A 19745-nucleotide genomic window follows, 5' to 3' on the forward strand; every position below is an offset into this window, starting at 1 on the left:
AATTGTACTAGTTGGTGTGAAAATGAGTCCTACAAATCAAAAGTAATGCAGACAAATATGACCCTGATCTGCTAAGCTACCAGATCACAGCCAGATTCCCACTCCCATCTATCCAATGGCCTCTGATGGAAAATGTGCTTATGTGATTATTGGGTACGATCAAGACTGAGCTCAGCTGATGATTCTTACTGGTGGTTTCAGCTCAACCACAAAAATAATCATTTCATATGATCTGTGCAGCACAACTCCAGCATGAGTCAACATCCTCAGGGAAAGGGGTGAAAGTTGGGGAAAAGAATAGCTTTCCTTCTCCTTCAACCCCTCAGTGAATTTGGTGCAATGGCCATTTTACAGTTATCTTATACTAATTTCCATGCAGTATTTTTTATTGTTATATAATGAATGTTTACCCCGTAAGTAAGTCATTTCAGAAGTGTTGTCCTCGTGTTGCCAGTGTAACGGCCCAGCACATGGACTTGTATCCAAAATCAAACACCATTCAATGACATATCCATTATCAGGTGGTCTTGAAGTCTTCCACTGTACAAGCAGTTGGTTATTCTGTGGTGTAATTTTAACGTATTGAATAGCTGTAAGATCTTTTTTCAAAAAAAGTGAAAAGGCATTAGTGTACATTGTAGCATGAAACCTAATAAAATTGTAACAATCATAATTATCATTATGAAGCAGGAATAATCTATTGTCCCTTTACTTGTTATTAGTCTCTAATGCCACAAACTATCTAAGGCAAGCAATCACTCTAGCAACCTACTTTCAGGACTGCCAATGACACTCTGAAACTAGTTGCTAGGAGGTGTCTAAGATTAGTGGTGGCACTCCATAGTACCTTAGAAGTTTGCAGCACTGAAGGCCATTCAACCTATTGCATCTCCACTAGCTCTTTCCTAAAGCTCTCCAATCTCACTGACCGGTTCTCTCCCTTTACCTTGTGCTTTCTGTGGAGCACTGCAACAAAAATGAGAAAACCTGGGTTCAAATCTCACCTTGGTCTGGCATCTGAAATCAGAATTTTGCCTGGTAAAATACCATCAGAATAGTACTGCAGAATAGTATAGGGATGAAGTAGCTCAGAGCTGATGTTATTTTGGGTTTCCACATCATGTCATTGCTCAGTAATCTGACTGACAATAGAAAAACATTGACGGATATTTTGGAAAAAATGCATAATTTCCTTTCCTTATTTTACCAAAGTTTTGTGTGTACAGACTGGTGGAGACAGTAAAGTGGGGATTGGGGTGAACTACTTTGGAGTTATGCAGCAAGAAGGTTAATCATAATATTTTGAATATTAATATTAAAAATTCCTTTCGTGGCTCTTATTAAAAGGTTTTAGTTAAATAATTGTTATGTGTTAAGGATAGTAAGACGCACCTGTCTGATTTATTGCTGGAACAATCAAAGTGGCTTTAGGAGAGACACCCGCTGAGTTATAGGCAACTACAGTTACAACGTATGCTTCATGCGTCAGGATAAAAGAATAATTCAAGGATGTTGTATTACACGGTTGCATCACTGTTGGATCCCTTCTTTTCTCATACCATACTCTGTATCCTAAGATGATTCCATTTGCTTCAAACTTGTTTAATGCCTGCATCAAAAATAATAAGTTATTCTGAAAAGAATTTCATATCTTGTTATTTTCATGTTATGGATTATAGATTCACAACACTATTTTTCAAGCCCTTCAGGGTGGATTTTGATGATTTAACAAGTACTTCTCCCCACCACTTTTGTCTCTCTTTCCCTGAGGATGTTGCCTCATACTGGGGGAGATGGTGGCATAGTGGTAATGTCACTTAATCCAGGGGCACAGGCTAATTCTCTGGGAGTATGGGGTTCAAACCATGGCAACTGGATGAATGTAAATTCAATTAATAAAAAAAAAATCTGGAATGTAAAGATAGTCTCAGTAATAGTGACCATAAAACCATCATTGATTGTCATTAAAAACCCATCTGGTTCACTAATGTCCTTTAAGGAAGGAAATCTGCCGTCCTTACCTGGTCTGGCCTACATGTAACTCTAGACCCCCAGTAATGTGGTTGACTCTTAACTGCCCTCTGAAATGGCCTAGCAAGCCACTCAGTTCAAGGGCAATTAGGGATGGGCAACAAATTCTGGCCTTGCCAGTAAGCCCACATTTCATGAAAGAATAAATTTTTAAAAACTGAAAATAGTACAATGTCTTCTTTCTCGATTTTCAGGGCACACGAACTCTGACTCATTTTTCACTTCCTGTATATCCTTATGCTTGCACAATTTTGAAAATGAAAGATGCTGGGAAAACTTCAAGGTCTGGAATTCAGAGCTTACATAAATACACCCAGCACTAACTGGAATATCAACCTCAAATAGATACCTATTAAAATTAAAAATTGTTAAATTAACCTTTCACACTCAAGCTGCAATTACTTTAACTTCAGCCATCCAAGAAGATATGTCTGCACCTTGACTGTTACTCAGCAGATAGGAAACCACAAAACACATTGGACAGGATTTTGACCTCGGCGTGTGATAGCATGCCCAACACGCTGGAGTGTAAAGTAGCACGCGATGACATCGGGTGAGAATCCTCATTCTTTTTCCAAGCACACGACATTGCGGGGGACAGGAAGAGGCGAGCAATCCTCTTATCCACATGTGGGAGTAAGGCCTATGGATTGATTTGAAGATTGACGGCACCCAGTGCCCCTGGTTTGAAAAGTTTTGATGACTTAGTGAACCTCATAAAGAGTCATTACTAGCCAAAGCCCTCAGTAATGATGCAACAGTTCAAATTTAACTCAAGAAATAGAGTCCTCGGGAAGACAGTTTCTTGTTATGTGGCAAGTCTGGAACAGTTAACGGAACATTGCAAGTTTGGTACATTTATAAATGATATGCTTAGAGATCGTTTGGTGTGCAGTGTAAATTAAGATATGATTCAGAAGAGATTACTGTCCGAAACAAATTTGGATTTTAAGAAGGCGCTGGAGATAGCACTGGTCATGGAAAACACAGTAAGGGATTCAAAAGCCAGACAGGGAGTGCAAAATGGTGCTGTCCTCCACGTTGGGCGGGAAGTCCCATCCAAAAAGGGCGCAAAAATGCTCAACTCTGCTGAGAAGCGGGAAGCAGCCACCGCTGGCAGACAAATTAAAATAAATTACTTATCAGCTAAAACATGGAATAATGGTAACAGAAGTAGAAGCAGATAACCTTGTAATGAATGGAAGTTTAAAAAAATCGTATGTTTTACTGTCATTGAAATAGACACCTCATGAGACATTGCAAGGATAGAACCAGGCAGACTTTCAAACAAAAAAAAATACCCCGTGAGATCCACAACGTAGAAGAGCCTGAAGTAACAGATTCAGATACTTATTTGTTGTATAATTTGAAGGTTGGAAGAACAGAACCAATCTATGTAACAGCTAGAGTGAACAATAGACCTATTAGAATGGAGGTAGACACAGGAGCTTCCACTATGGTAATTGATGAACATACTTTCAAATATTTGAATTATGGGGAATGTAAATTAAATTTGGAAGGAACAGATGCCAAATTGAAAACTTACACGGGAGAAGACACCAAACTCAAAGGCATAAGCAAGGTTAATGTACAGAATGGAAGCCAATCAGTAAAACTACCTTTGATGGTGGTAGCAGGCGAAACGAAACTAGCTGAAGGAAATTGAATTGGAATGGACTGAAATCTTCCAACTGAGAGCCAGTGGGCAGCTGAGCTACTTCAAAACTACATCTTAGTCACTCAAGAACTAGTTGTATTATTGAATTTCTTATATTCAACACTGGTATGTGCTAGTCAGATCAGAGACTGAACAAGTCAACACCCAGTCTTAACCAAAGTATGTGGACAAGTTCTTGATGGTTGGTCACAAGAGCAGGAATCCGATGAAATGAAGCCATATTTTCACAGAAGATATGACATAACCAGCCAGGAGGGTAACTTATTGTGGAGAGCACGAGTGATTGTTCCTCCAAAAGGACGAAAGCCATTGTTAACTGAGCTACATAGTGCACATCCAGGAATTTTCCAAATGAAAACCATAGCATGTAGCTACCTATGGTGGCCTGGGATGGATGGAGAAATAGAGAGCTTAGTGAGGAGTTGTATGCAGTGTCAGCAACAGCACAAGTTACCTCCAACAGCTCCGTTACACCCTTGGGAGTGGCCAGGGAGGCCATGGGTTCGATTATACACTGACTATTTGGGACCTTTTATGGGAACAATGTTTCTGCTTATTGTTGATGCACACTCAAAATGGATGGACATATATGAGGTGAAGTCACCAACATCTTCTGTTCCAATGACAAGTTACGTTAAAGTTTCGCCATCAACGGACTACCGAAGTGCTCATACCAGATAACGGCACGGCATTTACGAGTGCTGAGTTTCAGTGGTTTACCAGCCTCTGTAGTATCATTCATGTAAAAACTTCACTGTACCACCCTTCTTCAAATGGACTGGCAAAGAGAGCAGTTCAAACGTTCAAGGCTAGCTTGAAGAAATTAACTGAAGATTCCATAGTGACCCAGCTAGCACATTTTCTTTTCCATTATAGAACCACCACTCACGCAACAACAGGTGTCACAATTGTTGATGAAAGACCGTCTCAGCATGAGATTGAGCTTAGTAACGCCAAATTTAGGGTGGAAGGTGCAAAGGGGTCAGGGAGGTCAGAAAACTGGACATGACTGGCATAGTCATGACAGGAAGTTTACCATAGGAGAGACAGTCTATGTGAAGAATTTTGGAGAAGGACCCATGTGGTCATTGGGTAAAATAAGTGCAGCGACTGGACCTCTTTCTTACCACGTGAAAGTGGAAGACCCAGTTATACGGAGAAATGTGGATCATATAAGGAGGAGAGAAACAAAGTATCAGGAAATGATTCCACCAGCGTTCCCGACTAAGTCGGTGTCTCCTGTTGAAAGAATTCAACTGATTCACGAATGTGTCTGAAGGATCAGCTGCACCTGGAAGAGTTGAGGAAACAGATTTGCAGGTGCCCCCCGAAGAACCGGGTGTTCAGACAACTTCAGAAAAGGAGGTAGCTGAAGCTGCAGAGCTGAGACGTTCTACATGCATAAGGAAACCCTCCAGAAAGACTGAATTTGTAAATTACTTATCTGTGTAAATAATTTGATATTTTGAGAAAAATTGTAATTGTAACTATAAAATATATTTCTGAGTAAAGGGGGAGGGATGTGGTAATCTGATGTGTAATATACCTTTAAGAAGAATGTTATAATAGAAGATCACATGATCTTAGTATCCAATAGCAGAGTAGTGTGGGCTACCTTAGTAGTCAGTAGTCAGTGGTTTATAATTGAAGTCTGTAATGTGGGGACAGGGTTTGAGTTGAAAGTACACAAATATAGCTGCTGAGTTCCTTAGTAAATAAACAGAACGGGTTCTACCTAAGAACTGTCTGCTGATCTACTCTGTCTATGGTACCAACTCGGCCATCCCCAAAAAAGCGAGCAACCTGAGTCCGTAAATCTAACCAAACTAGTGACTAGAATCCAACACCTGCCCATTAAAGTAATGCGCATTTGGGCCCTGACTATTCACTGTATTAATTGACAACTAAGATAATGGGATAGAAAGCCACATATCTGCAGTTGCCAATGACACACAGATAGGTGTTATCTTAAGCAGTGTAGATCGAAGTGCGATGGATTAAGTGGATTTCAATGTAGATAAACGTGAGGTCATCCACTGCGTACAGGTTACTTCCTAAACGGTAAAAAGCTAGAAACAGAGGAGACCCAAAGAGACTTGGGGGTCCAGATACAAAGATCATTAAAATATCATGATCAGGTATGGAAAATAATCAAAAATGCTAATGAAATGCTGGATTCCATGGGCGGAATCATCCCAGAATTGCAGTAAGTGCAGTTGTGGGTGTGAAAAAAGACATTTTGCCTGCTGGCCGCAATGGCGGCTTTTCGCACCGTATTGTCCAATTCCCACCTCATCAATTATGCAGCCACAGGAAACACGCGTCTTGCTAGCGGCAACCTCTGAATAGCTCGCCACAACATTACCACACCGTTTCCTCACTTCGGGTGCCATATCTAAACTGCAGTCGTGCACGCAGCTCTCAATGCTCGCAGCCCAGAACTGCTCCAGTGAAGACATGGCCGTGAAAGCCAAGAAATTTCCAGTGACCCAAACTGGAATGCCTTTTGGAGGCCTGCTGTGATGTCCTCCACCCCCACTCTGACCGCAGGAGATCCAGCAATCTCACCACTCTGGCTTGGGAGGCGGTGGCAGTAGCGGTCAGTGCCAATGCTGCACAAAAGAGGTTGGCCATCCAGTGCAGAAAGAGGATGAATGATCTCATCCATGCTGCCAGGGGTAGGGCAACCATCTCATCACTCTAAACTCACACTCATAAGGCCATCACACATCCACTGGTATCTCACTTACTGCCAGCTTAAGGGACATCACCACTCACTTTCTCACACACACATCCTCACATCTCCACTTGGCCTCATCTCCTCTGGAGACGGCCTCCTCAGCCCTCAGCATCTTGAGGCCACTTGCACAGATCAACATGTGCCACCACGCACACCCTGGGATACCCTCCTTCCCCAGTACAGCCCTCGCCCTCTTCCCTTGCCTGAGGTCACTTCTCCCCCTCCCCCAAGCAAGCCCAGCCCTGAAGCCGTTGAAAAGCCACTCCACCTTACAGTGGGTCTGGTAGGTATAGACCTGCCCGTGAGCCCCCCTAAAAGCGATGTGGTGCTATCCGCGAAGCCTGGTGCTGATGACCGTCAGTGCTGCCTGAAGCAAAGTAGGCAAACAAGCCTCAAAGTCCCAAGCGAAGTGCAGCTCGCCAGGTGACGTCACTTATGTACAGTTGTGAAACACGTTGGCATGATGTGTCCATATGATCCAGCATGGCGGGGTGATTCCAGCACACAGGGCTTATAATGAGATGCTAAAGTTAGGCTCCTGATGTGTGGCAGTGGGAAACGCAGCCCACCATTGACAGGTGGAGCGGACAATCGCAAACTGGTTTCATGACTGCGTAAAACCGATTTTTGGCCATCTCGCCATATTGTCCACTCACAACCGCCTTGATACCCACTGCCAATGGGAGTGGAAAATTCCGGCCTATATCTAGGGGACTAGAATATAAGGGGGTAGAAATCATGCTTCAGCTGTGCAAAGCCCTGGTTAGACCACATTTAGAGTACTGTGAGCAGCTCTGGGCACCACACCTTCGGAAGGATATATTGACCTTGAAGATCGTACAGTGTAGATTTATTAAAATGATACCTGGACTCCAAGGTTAAATTACAAGGAGAGATGAAACAAACTAGGGTTGAATTCCTTGGAATTCAGAAGGTCAAGGGGCAATTTGATCAAAGTTGGCAAGATAATAGGAGGGGACAGATATGGTTGATTGGGAGAAACTATTTCTGTTATTTGGGGAGGCCGGGATGAGTGGGCTTAGTCACAAAATTAGAGCCAGATCTTTCAGGAGTGAAATTAGGAAACACCTTTTCACACGAAGGGTGGTAGTAGTATAGAACTTTCTTCCACAAATGGCAATTGATGGTAGATCAATTGTTCATTTTAAAACTGAGATTGATAGATTTTTGTTAGGCAAAGGCACTAAGAGATTTGGGGCAAAGGCAGGCTGAATAAGTTATGCTGCAGACGATCCATGATCTCAATGAATGGTGGAACAGGCTCGAGGGACTAAATGTCCTACTCCTGTTTCTATGTTCCACAACAAACTCAGCAAAATACCCAGATTATCACTGTTGGTCATTCAGAAATGAAAACCAAACATTTGATGTACTGGTATAGTGAATTGACAGCACACAAGGGACTGTAGAGATCTGCAGCCTCATTTCTTTAACAAAAACAGTAAATGGAGGAGCATGACTGGATTCTGAGGATCCAATTCTATTATCACATCAAATTAGGGAAATCTAGCCAGTGAGTCCAGCTGTCATAACAGTGGTAGCACCAACTTTCACTTTCTACATGCAGTTTGCGACGAACGGTTTTTCAGTACCACCAGGCATTTATAAATTAAATTACAGATTTTTATGAAGATCCAAAATTACACTTTAAAGAACTTTAAATAGTCGCAATGAAAACTCCTAAAAACATAGGAGAGGGTTTTCCCCTCGTTGGGCAGGTGTGGCAGGCGGGCCCGGGCGCGGCTGCGTAACGGTCCACTGCCCGCGATCGGGCCAATTAACCGCCAGTGAGCGTGAAATGCATGCTGGGAGCCTCAGCGCTGCTGGGGTGGGGGCAGGAGGAGCGCGAGGGATGTGCTCACTGAAAGCTCCCTGAAGGCACAAAGCTCCCTCAGCTGGAGGGTTTAAAAATGAAAAATAAAGATTTGAAAAATAAGGGAAACATGACCCCACATGTGGCTCTATCACATGAACAGGGACATGTTGAAAATAAGTTTAAACAAATGTTTATTGTTTTGTTATTCACTGTTGGAAACCTCAACCCGCCCGTGGATGAGGTTTCACAAAAAATGCAAAGGCCGCCTGGCTTATTCGCCTGCTCGCCAGCCGCAAGGTTGGATGGGCAGTGAAAAATTCAACATGATTACCAGCTTAAGGGCCTTAATAGGCCTCTTAATTCTCAGCAGGCGCGATGCCAACTCTCGCGCACACCCACCGACCGAAATATCGCGCAAGTGCACGATGATGTCGGGACGCTCGCCCGCACGCCAAACTGAAAATCCTGCCCATAAAGAAAATATTGGATGGTATTTTATCAGTGGTGCACTGTTCACGACATTTCTTCTGCTCTTGTGTCAGGAGCTGGCTCCCACACGATTCAGATTAAAATTTAAGTGCCAGCAGTGGGCATGGAAAACACGTGCAATCTTGTGGCGGGGGAAGCTTTTTATTGGTGAAACCCACTGTCAGCTGACACAGACAGCCTATAGAACCTCCAGGTAAAAAAGGGAGGCTCTGCATCATGGCCACAACTTTGCTGTCCACCTCCATTCTTTCAGCACTTTGTTCCATTTCTTGTTGCAACCCTTTATCACCCCCAGCCCTCCCACAAAACCTTTGTCTCATCACTCCTTACCTTATTTTATTGCATGTCATTCCCGCCACCCCCACTCCCAATCACATCCAAGCCCTCTAATGTCTGAGGCTAGACAGAGACCAGCCCCACAGTTTAGTAATGCCTCCCTGCAGGTTCTCTCCCAGACCATCGGGGAAAGGCGGGAGCCAGCCTGGACAGAGATTGCAAAGGTGGTGAGCAACTGTGGGGTCCATAGAAGAACCCAAGTCCAGTGCAGGAAATGGGTCAACAACCTGCTCTGATCTGCCACGGTAGATGCAGGGTCACATCTTACAAAAGAGTCTCTTGAGGGGTCATCAGTGAATTTATATTTGTGAGTGGGCAGCTAGGCCAGGTGGTGAACGTGTGAACAGCCTCAGTACCGCATGGCAATTGAGGCCAAAGCATGTGGCAGTTTGGCTTATGTTATGTGAATGTTTGGATGCAACGTGCAACTGAGGGGCCAGGATATGTGTGATGGAGATGCGTGCAGAGAAGGGGATTAGGACCCCTTGACATGTCACTAACTCTACAGCTTGTCATCCAGGACAAACAGACCCACAACATGAGGGAGAGGTCAAGGACAAGAGGTAGAGTTGTAGACATGAAGGTTCTCATTACTGAGAGGAGGAGGTGCTACAGTTTACAGGAAAGGAGGGAGGCTGAGCAGTTGCTGGAATGGCTGGAATAGCCAGGTGTAAATGTACAAATGCATCCAACCCGGCGCTGGTGCATGGGCACACAGGAAGCATGCAAGGACATGAATGGTGCTCACACTGTGATGATCCTTAATGTTGCTCCTTTTGCTCTCCATTACAGATCCTTGCAATCCCAAATTCAGGCCACAGCCACAATAGCAGTCTGAAGACTCCACCTCTGGAGACAAAGACACAATCCAGAGGAGGCCCATCACCTGCCTCTTCCACAACCTCCATCAATGCAGTGACACCCACACAGGTCGTGGAGGGGGGTCACATTTAGAATCAGGGTCACAATCCGCTGATCATAGTACAGACATGTCCTAGCACCTGAGAGAGACCATGACAGCCGGGTCCCCTGACATTCTAAGGATGGCTGGGGACTAGGCCACAGCTGAACCTTATGCTGATGATGAACCTCTGGTCGTGGCCACAAGAGGTCTGCTGGAGATGCAGCATAAGGTAGGAAAACATATGGCGGATTATGTGCAGGGGTTATGTGCAGCTCTGCATAGGTGATGGAGGAGTCCATGCAAGCCAAGTTCAGCCACGTCTCAGGCATGTGAGTGCATGGCTTTCTCTATAGAGAGGGTAGTGACTGCCATAGAGAGCAGGTCGAGCACTCAACCCTAATGTATTCTGACCTGCGTTCCATTGCTTCAGCCATGGGCTCAGTGCAGTGGTGGCTAGGCGAGAAGGGGACAAGGCACACAGAACTCCCTCCAGGTGCCCCTTCTCCTTTGGGAGACAGGAAGTGGGAAGGGGAATTGAAGTGGTAAATGAGAGGGAACTCAGGATCGTGTTTGTGTACAGAATGGGGAGCATTTAATAAACAATCACCCAAATCTATGTTTAGGTTTCAATTTTAATACCTAACTGCATCCCCCACCCCCACAAAGGACAGCACAGGGTTAACAGAGTTAAAATTTCAGGATACTGCAATCTGACAAAATTCATTCAATGTAGATTTTACTTATATCACTCCTTTTGGGCCAGTAGGAACAGGAATGCTTCCCACCATCCCCCAAGCAAACCAAGGAAGTCTTTGGCCTTCCCCACCCCAAACCTCAGCCTAGCCCCCCAGCCCTCCTGATCACCAACTTTCTTTCAGCCCTCCTGATCACTGTCCAGTGCTGATTGTTCCTTCCCAGTGCTGGAGACCATTCCCAACGGTCGCTGGTTACAACCTCCTGCTCCCAGTGTTCCTTCCCATCCACCAGCCAAGCTGCCCATTGAACAGCTGTCAGATGGGAGGCAACCCTACAATATGTTAATGACCCCTGCTATTAAGATTAGCAGGGCCTCCACATCCTCTGGCTGATTTTTCAACCAGCCTCACTCCAGGTCCCTTGAACTGAGTGGCTTTAGGCCATTTCAGAGGGCAGTTAAGAGTCAGTCACATTGCCGTGCGTCTGGAGTGACATCTAGGCCAAACCAGATAAAGGCGGCAGATTTCCTTCCCTTAAGGACATTAGTGAACCAGATGGATTGTATCTACTATACTGGGATATAAAGGTTCCAAGGAGGGAGATTAGATGTTAAGAATGATGGAAGCCTGGACTAGGATATCACAGAGTGAACAGTCCCTTTGAATGCTGTATTTAGCGATACGGTTACATTGGAAATATCGAATACAGAGGCTAGTGAGGGCAAAAGAGTGTGAGCTAAAGTACAGGAACTGGGATGGAATTTAGCATCGTAAATGAGGCCTGAGATTGAGAGAAATCCTTAACTGAGGAAAAAGGAAGACATTTCTGAAACTCCTGTGTGTAATGTGACATTGTTAGAGCAGATGCAATAAAGTTGGAGAAAGGGAGGAGAGATGAATTCCTTACAAATTCCTATCTCCAGGTGGCCAGGAAGCAAAGGGAAGAATCAGAGATAGAGCACATAAAGGTAAAAGAGGGCCAAAAATTGGAAGGGAAATGAACAAAATTCTCTAAGGGTTAATAAACATTTGTTGCTCCAAATTTATCTTTTACTTTTGACAATCAATTGCCTGTTTTAATTCTGGAAACAATTTACCTTCCACAGAAGATGTACTTTTCTATTTCCCTGAGAATCAAGTTGTTTAACCTGTCTCCAAAGGGTTGGTCCTTTTGATGGCTCTGGAAACAAGAGGGAGAGAAAAATAAACAAAGAAGGACTCTTAAACTTTAACAAAAACAAAAATACCTGGAAAAACTCAGCAGGTCTGACTTAGTCTACTGCATTCGTTGCTCCCAATGCGGTTTCCTCTACATTGGAGAGACCAAACGCAGACTGGGTGACCGATTTGCAGAACACCTTCAGTCTGTCTGCAAGAATTACCCAGACCTCCCTGTCGCTTGCCATTTCAACACTCCACCCTGTTCTCATGCCCACATGTCCGTCCTTGGCTTGCTGCATTGTTCCAGTGAAGCTCAACGCAAACTGGAGGAACAGCACCTCATCTTCTGACTAGGCACTTTACAGCCTTCTGGACTGAATATTGAGTTCAACAATTTTAGATCATGAACTCTCTCCTCCATCCCCACCCCCTTTCTGATTTTCTCCCTCCTTTTTGTTTTTTCCAATATGGCGGAGCAGACTCGATGGGTCGAATGGCCTAATTTCTGCTCCTATGTCTTATGGTCTTATATAGATTTTTCTTTTCTCACCTACTTCCATTATTTTTAAGTGTATTTCCATCCATTGTTTTATCTCTACCTTTTAGCCCATTTCGATCCCTTCCCCCCACCCCACCCCCACGAGGGCTATCCGTACCTTGCTCGTCCTGCTTTCTACCCTTAATTAGCACATTCCTTCAGATAATATCACCACCTTCAACACCTCTTTGTCCTTTTGTCTGTGACATCTTTTGGTTATCTCCACCTATCACTGGCCCTCTATCCAGCTCTTCTTGTCCTTGTCCCCCCCCCCCCCCCCCCCCCCCCAACCCCGCCCCTTAAACCAGCTTATATTTCACCTCTCCTCTATTTTTACTTAGTTCTGTTGAAGGGTCATTCGGACTCGAAACGTTAACTGTGTTCCTCTCCGCAGATGCTGCCAGACCTGCTAAGTTTTTCCAGGTATTTTTGTTTTTGTTTTGGATTTCCAGCATCCGCAGTTTTTTGCTTTTATCTATTAAACTTTATCTTGGTAAATCTATTTATTCCATGTTTTACTTTAATGCAGCAAGTCAGTCTTTTCATCTCACTATCTGATTTCATTTTACTATTTGTAGTAACTTAGAAATCATATCCACTCACTCTTTTTCTTTGATGTCTTCCAATTTCTTATCCAATTCTGCAGGATTGTTATGTTAACAAGCAGTCATATATTGCTGCCATCTCAAACGTAAAACTGAAGTCTTGAGTTTAATATGTACAGCGTTAAATAGAATAGGCTCAGAGAAGAAAGGAAATTGTAGATAAGTTTAGAACATTGGAGAAATATTTTTGTTACAATTCAAAACTTTGCACACCTAATTAAGGGTCAGTGTCAGAGGGTAACAAAGTCGAATGAGAAAGTATGCTTATAGCAGTGGAGAGCTTGATTAGTCAGTAACTCATTTTTGGGCCCATCTTTAACAAACAACAATTCTGTTCCTGTGCTTTGTTTGAAAATTTAGTTTAAAATCCCGAACATTCCTAGTAATATGTTTGTCAAAATCTTAATACATACCAGCTTCAGAAGTGAATCCAGTTTTCTTTGGACTCCAGTCACTCCAGTAGGACTGATTTTCACCAATGCATCGCACAGCAACTGTATAGTTGGTGCGGAATTTGAGGTTCTTAATTACAAATGACGTGTTATTAATTTTTTCTTCTGTTACCTGAGAAAATGTGAATGGTACATATAATTAGTCATATACAATCAAAACAGCTGCATCTAAGTGTGTAAAATATCATATCAATATTAACTTTTCTGAAAATATATATGGGCCTAGTGCCAAATTTTTGTCTGGGCTTGGGAAAACCCAACCTGCGCACTTTCATGGCTCTCAAAATGTATACCCGACACATGTATCACTTTATGAAGGATTTTCATCCTTTCACACAGAGGTTGGGTGTGAGAATGGATTTTTTTTCAAAAAATTTTCAAAAAATATTTTGGGATATATTGTGTTATTCTGTAAAGAAGGCTAGATGTCTGTGTCTGTGTGTGTGTGTGTGATTCAATTAAGCTGGGCAAGAGTTTGATAGGAGTCAGGTTGTCTGGGGGTTTGGAAACCTGAAAAGGATAAAGGCGTTAAGTTGAGGCACAAGTAAATAGGTTAGATCTAACATTTTCATTTTTAGATAAGTTGGGAAGTTGTTTGAATGCCAAAAGAGAGTCAGAGGTGAGAAGGAAAATGTTTGCAACTTGCAGGAGTTCATAGGTAAATAAGAACATAAGAACACAAGAAATAGGAACAGGAGTAGAGCTTTCAGCCCCTTGAGCCCGCTCTGCCATTCAATAAGATCATGGCTGATCTTCTTGTGTTTCGATTTCCACATTCCCATCAAACCCTGATAGCCTTTGATTCCCTTGCCTAACAAGAACCTACCTACCTCTGCCTTAAAAATACTCAATGACCCTGTTTCCACCACCTTTTGAGGCGGAGAGTTCCAAAGCCACACAATCCTCTGAGAAAAAACTTCTCCTCACGTCTGTGCTAAAAGGGCAACCCCTAATTTCAAAACGGTGCTCCCTAGTTCTGGACTCACCCACAAGAGGAGACATCCTTTCGACGTCCACCTTGTCAAGGCTGTTCAGGAGTGTAATGGGGATAGTAGTGGGGATATTATATATTTATTGACCCAAAAGCAAAGACAAGGTGGCAACTTGGAAGGGTTTAAGTTTCAAAGGGGCATGAGAACAATGGCACTGAGATGAAAGGGAAAAAAGGTATATTAGAGTTACTGTTGATAGCTGGTTTTTAGCTGTTAAGCTGGAGAGTTATTGAGCTGTTAAGCTGGAGATAGCTGGAGCTGGTTGATCTGTTGAGGAGTCTTTGGCTGCAGCAAGCAGTTTTGTTCTGAAGTGAATTCCACCACAAAGTGGAAGAGGGTAAAGGTCATATGGTACACCTTTATTGAAGCTACAGCAGTTTGCTTTGTGTAATATTACTGGATTTCATATCTAAATATCTATAAGGGAGTGTTGCCTGGAAGGTGTTTACTTGTGGATTTAACTAAGTAGAGAGTTTTGGGGGAACATTTTGTAAGACTGACCTTAATTGTATAATTGTAATCTTGTGTGCTTAAGTTTTCTTTTCTTTCTTGTTGTAAAACTTTTACTTTTTTATTTTAAAAACCTGAAAGTGTTACTGGACCTCTTACTGCTGAGACCTTCTTCTCGTTATCAGAATACAAAAAAAGGGTATGGCCTGTAAGCCAAGTTTCCCTCTGGGATTTGGTTTGCACAGCAATTAACACTGGCTGTGGTCTTTACACGGGTTCATAGTGCATTTTGCGAGCAGCAGTGGAATTAGTGAGGGATATGGTGTGGAGGCAGCCAGGTTAGAAGGCCTGCCTTGGTATTCCAACACTGCAATCAAACTCCCAACATTGTTTAAAGTCTCTCTAAATCTAAATCATCCGTCATCCCACTCAATCCCCACCCATCCCCATACCACCCCATGTCACCTCACATTCCCTGATGTCACTCCATGCATCCTCAGAATCCCCCGTGCCCTCTCCCATTACCCCATGGTCTCTTATATTCCCCATGCCACCTCTATGCCCCCCACCATCCCACGTATCTTCCATAGCTACTCACCTAGTATTCACTATGTAAAGCTCTCAGGAACCATGCAATAGATATGGAAATTGTTTTAAAATCATTGGGAAACCATTAAACCTCTAACAAACTAAGAAAACCTTGAATTCAAACTCACTAACATTGTTACAGGACCAAAAAACCCAAGCAGGAAGAAAAGGCTGTCATTCTTTAAGTATCTATTAGGTTTGTAAGCAAGCAAGAAACCACATCAAAAACATAATCTGTTATTATAGGCTCATAAAGGTTTCAATATCTTTGGTTAAATAAGACCACCTGCTGAGCTGAAGTTTTTGAAACCCAGTCAAGCATTCATAATGGAACAGCTGTCACAGCAAAAGTTTCCAGCTCCACTGACAAAACAAATATCAATTTCCATTTCAAAGTAGAGTGCCTGTCAATCAATGGGAAGAGGAGCAGGTACAGACCATTTTTTCTACCTTCAAAAGCAGGTGTTCTTAAAAGAAAGTTGGATCTCCCAGTTCAATTGATCAGAATACAAAAACATGACAGCAGGGGGCATTTTTTTTAAACATTTTTTAACACATTATGGCAGGATTTTGCCCTTGGCAGAGGTGCTCGGCGGGGGCGGGCGGGGGCAGTCAGGAAGCCGACCTCCGCCTGCGATCGGCTCCATACCGCGATTTCACACTGGCGGGCCAATTAAGGCCCACCTAGCGTGGAACGTGAGCAGCAGCGCTCAGCACTGCCTGTGCGGGGGTGGGGGGGGGGGGGTGGGGGGAAGGAGGAGGGCGAGTGGGCCAAGTGCAATCTTCGCGCATGCGTGCAAAAGAGCACTTCAATCTCCGAGGCACGGAGCTGCCTCAGGGAGATGAAGTGATGTTTAAAAAAAAAGTAAAGGAAATAAAATTGTCATAAAACATGTCCCCTCATTTGACTCATGGGACATGTTTTTAATTAAAAAATAACATTTTCATTTGATTTTTATTTGCTTTAGGAAACCTCATCCCACCCATGGATGAGGTTACCTAAAAAATGTAAAGGCCGCTTGGCCTTTTCGCCTGCCCACCAACCATTAGGTTGGATGGGCAGCATAAATTTGAATTTAATTGGCTTCTTAATGGCCTTAATAGGCCTTTTAATTGTCGGCGGGCGCACAGCCGACTCCGGCATGCGCCCCCTGAATGAAATATCGTGAGACTGCGCGACAACGTCGAGAAGCTCGCCCGATGTCATCGCATGTCATTTTACGCTCGGGCATGTGGGGCACACACCCGCATGTCCAGCATAATATTCTGCCCTATAGTACTTTCTTAATGGAGAAAGTACCGTAATGTATGTGAACAATTGTAGATTGCTGGTGAATGTGAGAGTCAACTTACCTTTGTAAAACAAATCCATATGATGAATCACTATTAAAAATGTATCTACATTACAATACAGCACCTAATAATGACATTTGAAGATGTCAAAACACTATGCATTTACCTTTCAGGATGTTCCTGACTCCTCAGCAGGCTTTCCATTTTCTTCATGTATGCTCAAAACTGGTGTGCTTTTAAAGGGCTTCCAAAAACCCACAAGACCAGACAAAAATGGTAGTGGGACGAAATCCAAATTTCATTCCTCATTTAACACGAACAACCCAATCTCAGAGAGGGTGGGTGTGTAAGAAATTGGGGTCTTGAATAAACAGATATTTTCTGCGTAATATAACACCCCTAAAAAGCTTTCTAAAAAGACAACAATTTTTAAGCAGTCTGTGAAAATAGGCAAAGTCACTTCATTCAGACTGCCATGTTGACATTCCTAAACTGATAAAATGGCATCTTCTGTACCCCATTATCTATGCAAGTGTTTAGAAAGGGCCAGGGTATGACCTTCAGCAAGATGTAACTAAAAAGCTGACCTCAAGCATGGTGACACACAAGGGGATGGTAACCACCCCGACGTTTTGAGTTCCTGTCCTATATCCATTGGTCAGAATAGTTAGATAGATAATTGACACTGGGTAAGCTACCAGCCCCCCCAAAAAGGGTATATAGATTGGTGTCATACTGGTGGTAGGGAGCTGAGGTGCTGGTGAGGTGGCAGTCCTCGTTGGGCAGCTGCCTTCTTCAGATGGAAACTCTTTCGAGTTATCAACAGTCACAGATTGCAACTCTTTCGAGTACAATCACAGTTCTTGGTTTTCCGGGAGTGGGATATGAACCCACAACCCTCTGATTCAAAGGCGAGGGTGCTATGAACTGAGCCACAGCTGACACCTCGTTCTTCTTCAGATGGAAGATGGACCAGGGGAAGAGGAGGATTAAGAGATCGAGGGAAGTGTTTCCTAACACTTCGACTAGAGAGCGGAATGCTGTTATCACAAACTGTTACTATGTTATCTGTCTAATTAGCTGATGTATAATATCTAAACCGTTGTTTCTTAACCAACGTAATAAACCATCTTAAAATTACTTATGACTAGTTGGCTGTCTATTTAGGTATCTGTGACCCTGAATCCAAAAATATTACAGGTGTGTTTTACACACTAGGCATTTCTAACCTGCAAAACAATCAGAGGAAAATGGTGCACGGTTGGGATTGTGTTCCAAACCCATAACCACTGCCAGCTGGAAGGAAAAGAACAGCAGATACAAGGGAACACCACCACCTGCTATTTCCCCTCCAAGTCACTCACCATCCTGACTTGGAAAAATATCACCGTTCCTTCACTGTCACTGGGTCAAAATCCTGGAACTCCCTCCTTAATAGCACTGTGGGTGTACCTACACCACATGGACTGCAGCGGTTCAAGAAGGCAGCTCACCACCACCTTCTTAAAGGCAATTAGGGATGGGCAATAAATACTGGCCTAGCCAGCGAAGGTCAAATCCCTTGAATGAATAAAACCTAAAAAGGAAAATCGGATTTCCTCCAAAAACTATCAAAGCGTGGCCTTTCATGCACTGAACCTTGGTCTGCATCCAGACAAAAATTCAGACCCCAGTGTTCAGTCTGTCTAGTTATTGATATTTGCATTAAATAATAATAATTATTGCCTGGTCCTATAGAAGATATATTGCACCTTATTCTGAGGATAGCTGTCAAGATATAACAGAATAACTCCTAATTGTAGGCATGCTCCAATAAGTTTGTCTCACACTTTGCTAGAGGTGTCATCCTTCAGACGGACCTGTTCAGTGAACAGGCGATTCAAAGAGCAGGGAGTTCTACCAGTGCTTTGGCCAGGACTCTGCTCCAACACCACTAAAAACAATAATTTACAATTTGTGGGTCCTTGCTAACTGCAAATTGATATTTGTGGATGTTCATGAAAAGTAGTTCACTGGTTGTGAAGCACTGTAAAATATTTTGAAAATGTAATAAGGTACTATATGTTCTTTTTCCTTAAAACATGCTGGCAGTGATTTGGAGCAGCACTCTGCCAATTCAAGGGGTGGAACTCAAGGCCTTTTTAAAGCTGAAGAAATAAATGTTAAAAAGTCTTTGTTCCTCAGAAGGAACAGTGAAACAGCATTAAGAAAGTAATTGGTCTCTCTAGGATCAATCACCTTGGGTGCTCACCTTTTTTAGGGGCCTTCTCTCAATTGGGACAGGATTTAATGGCACAAGTGGAGAAAAACACCAGCACAGATTTGATGGGCCAAATGGCCTGTTTCTGGACTGCAACATTCTAATTCAAAGCCTTCAGGAGAAGAAGGAAGAACACTGAAAGGATAATTTAGGAAAAATATACAAATGATTTTTTAAATTCATTTATGGAGTCTGGGCATCACCAGCTGGGCCAGCATTTATTGCCTATCCCTAATTGCCTTTGAGAACTGAATGGCTTGCTAGGCCATTTCAGAGTCAACCACATTATTGAAGTCACATGTAGGCCAGACCAGGTAAGGGTGGCAGATTTCCTTCCCTAAAGGACATTAGTGAACGAGATGGGTTTTTATGACAATGGTCATCACTTTTAATTCCAGGTTTTTCACTGAATTCAAACTTCACCATCTGCCATGGTGGGATTCAAACCCAGGTCCCCAGAGAATTACCATGGGTATCTGGAGTACTAGGTCCAGTGATAATACCACTATGCCACCACTTCCCCTAAAGGAGAGTTACAAATGGGAGACCTAGTAGGACCCAATAACAATTGGGAATTAGCATATTATTTGCAATCACTGCTACGTTAAACCCCAGAACATGAACATCTTCTTCTTGTTGTTGAGGTGTCAGCTGTGGCTCAGTTCATAGCACCCTCGCCTTTGAATCAGAGGGTTG

General features: G+C 43.2%; 1 protein-coding gene across 2 annotated transcripts in view; it reads right to left on the reverse strand.

Moving 5' to 3' along the window:
- LOC144685179 (interleukin-6 receptor subunit beta-like) overlaps positions 1–19745 on the reverse strand; it is a 154408-nt gene that overhangs the window by 65716 nt on the left and 68947 nt on the right. The window contains exons 8-11 of one of the 2 annotated variants that reach the window (XM_078549625.1): positions 13428–13578; positions 11808–11890; positions 1393–1609; positions 411–599 (exon numbers count right to left, since the gene is read on the reverse strand). In XM_078549625.1, the coding sequence (XP_078405751.1) occupies positions 411–599; positions 1393–1609; positions 11808–11890; positions 13428–13578 (640 nt within the window). The remainder of the gene's footprint in view (positions 1–410; positions 600–1392; positions 1610–11807; positions 11891–13427; positions 13579–19745) is intronic. The other variant, XM_078549626.1, reaches the window with a different exon arrangement.

The sequence above is a fragment of the Cetorhinus maximus genome, chromosome 1 (genome assembly GCF_964194155.1).
Source record: "Cetorhinus maximus chromosome 1, sCetMax3.hap1.1, whole genome shotgun sequence".
In the NCBI taxonomy this organism is placed as follows: domain Eukaryota; kingdom Metazoa; phylum Chordata; class Chondrichthyes; order Lamniformes; family Cetorhinidae; genus Cetorhinus; species Cetorhinus maximus.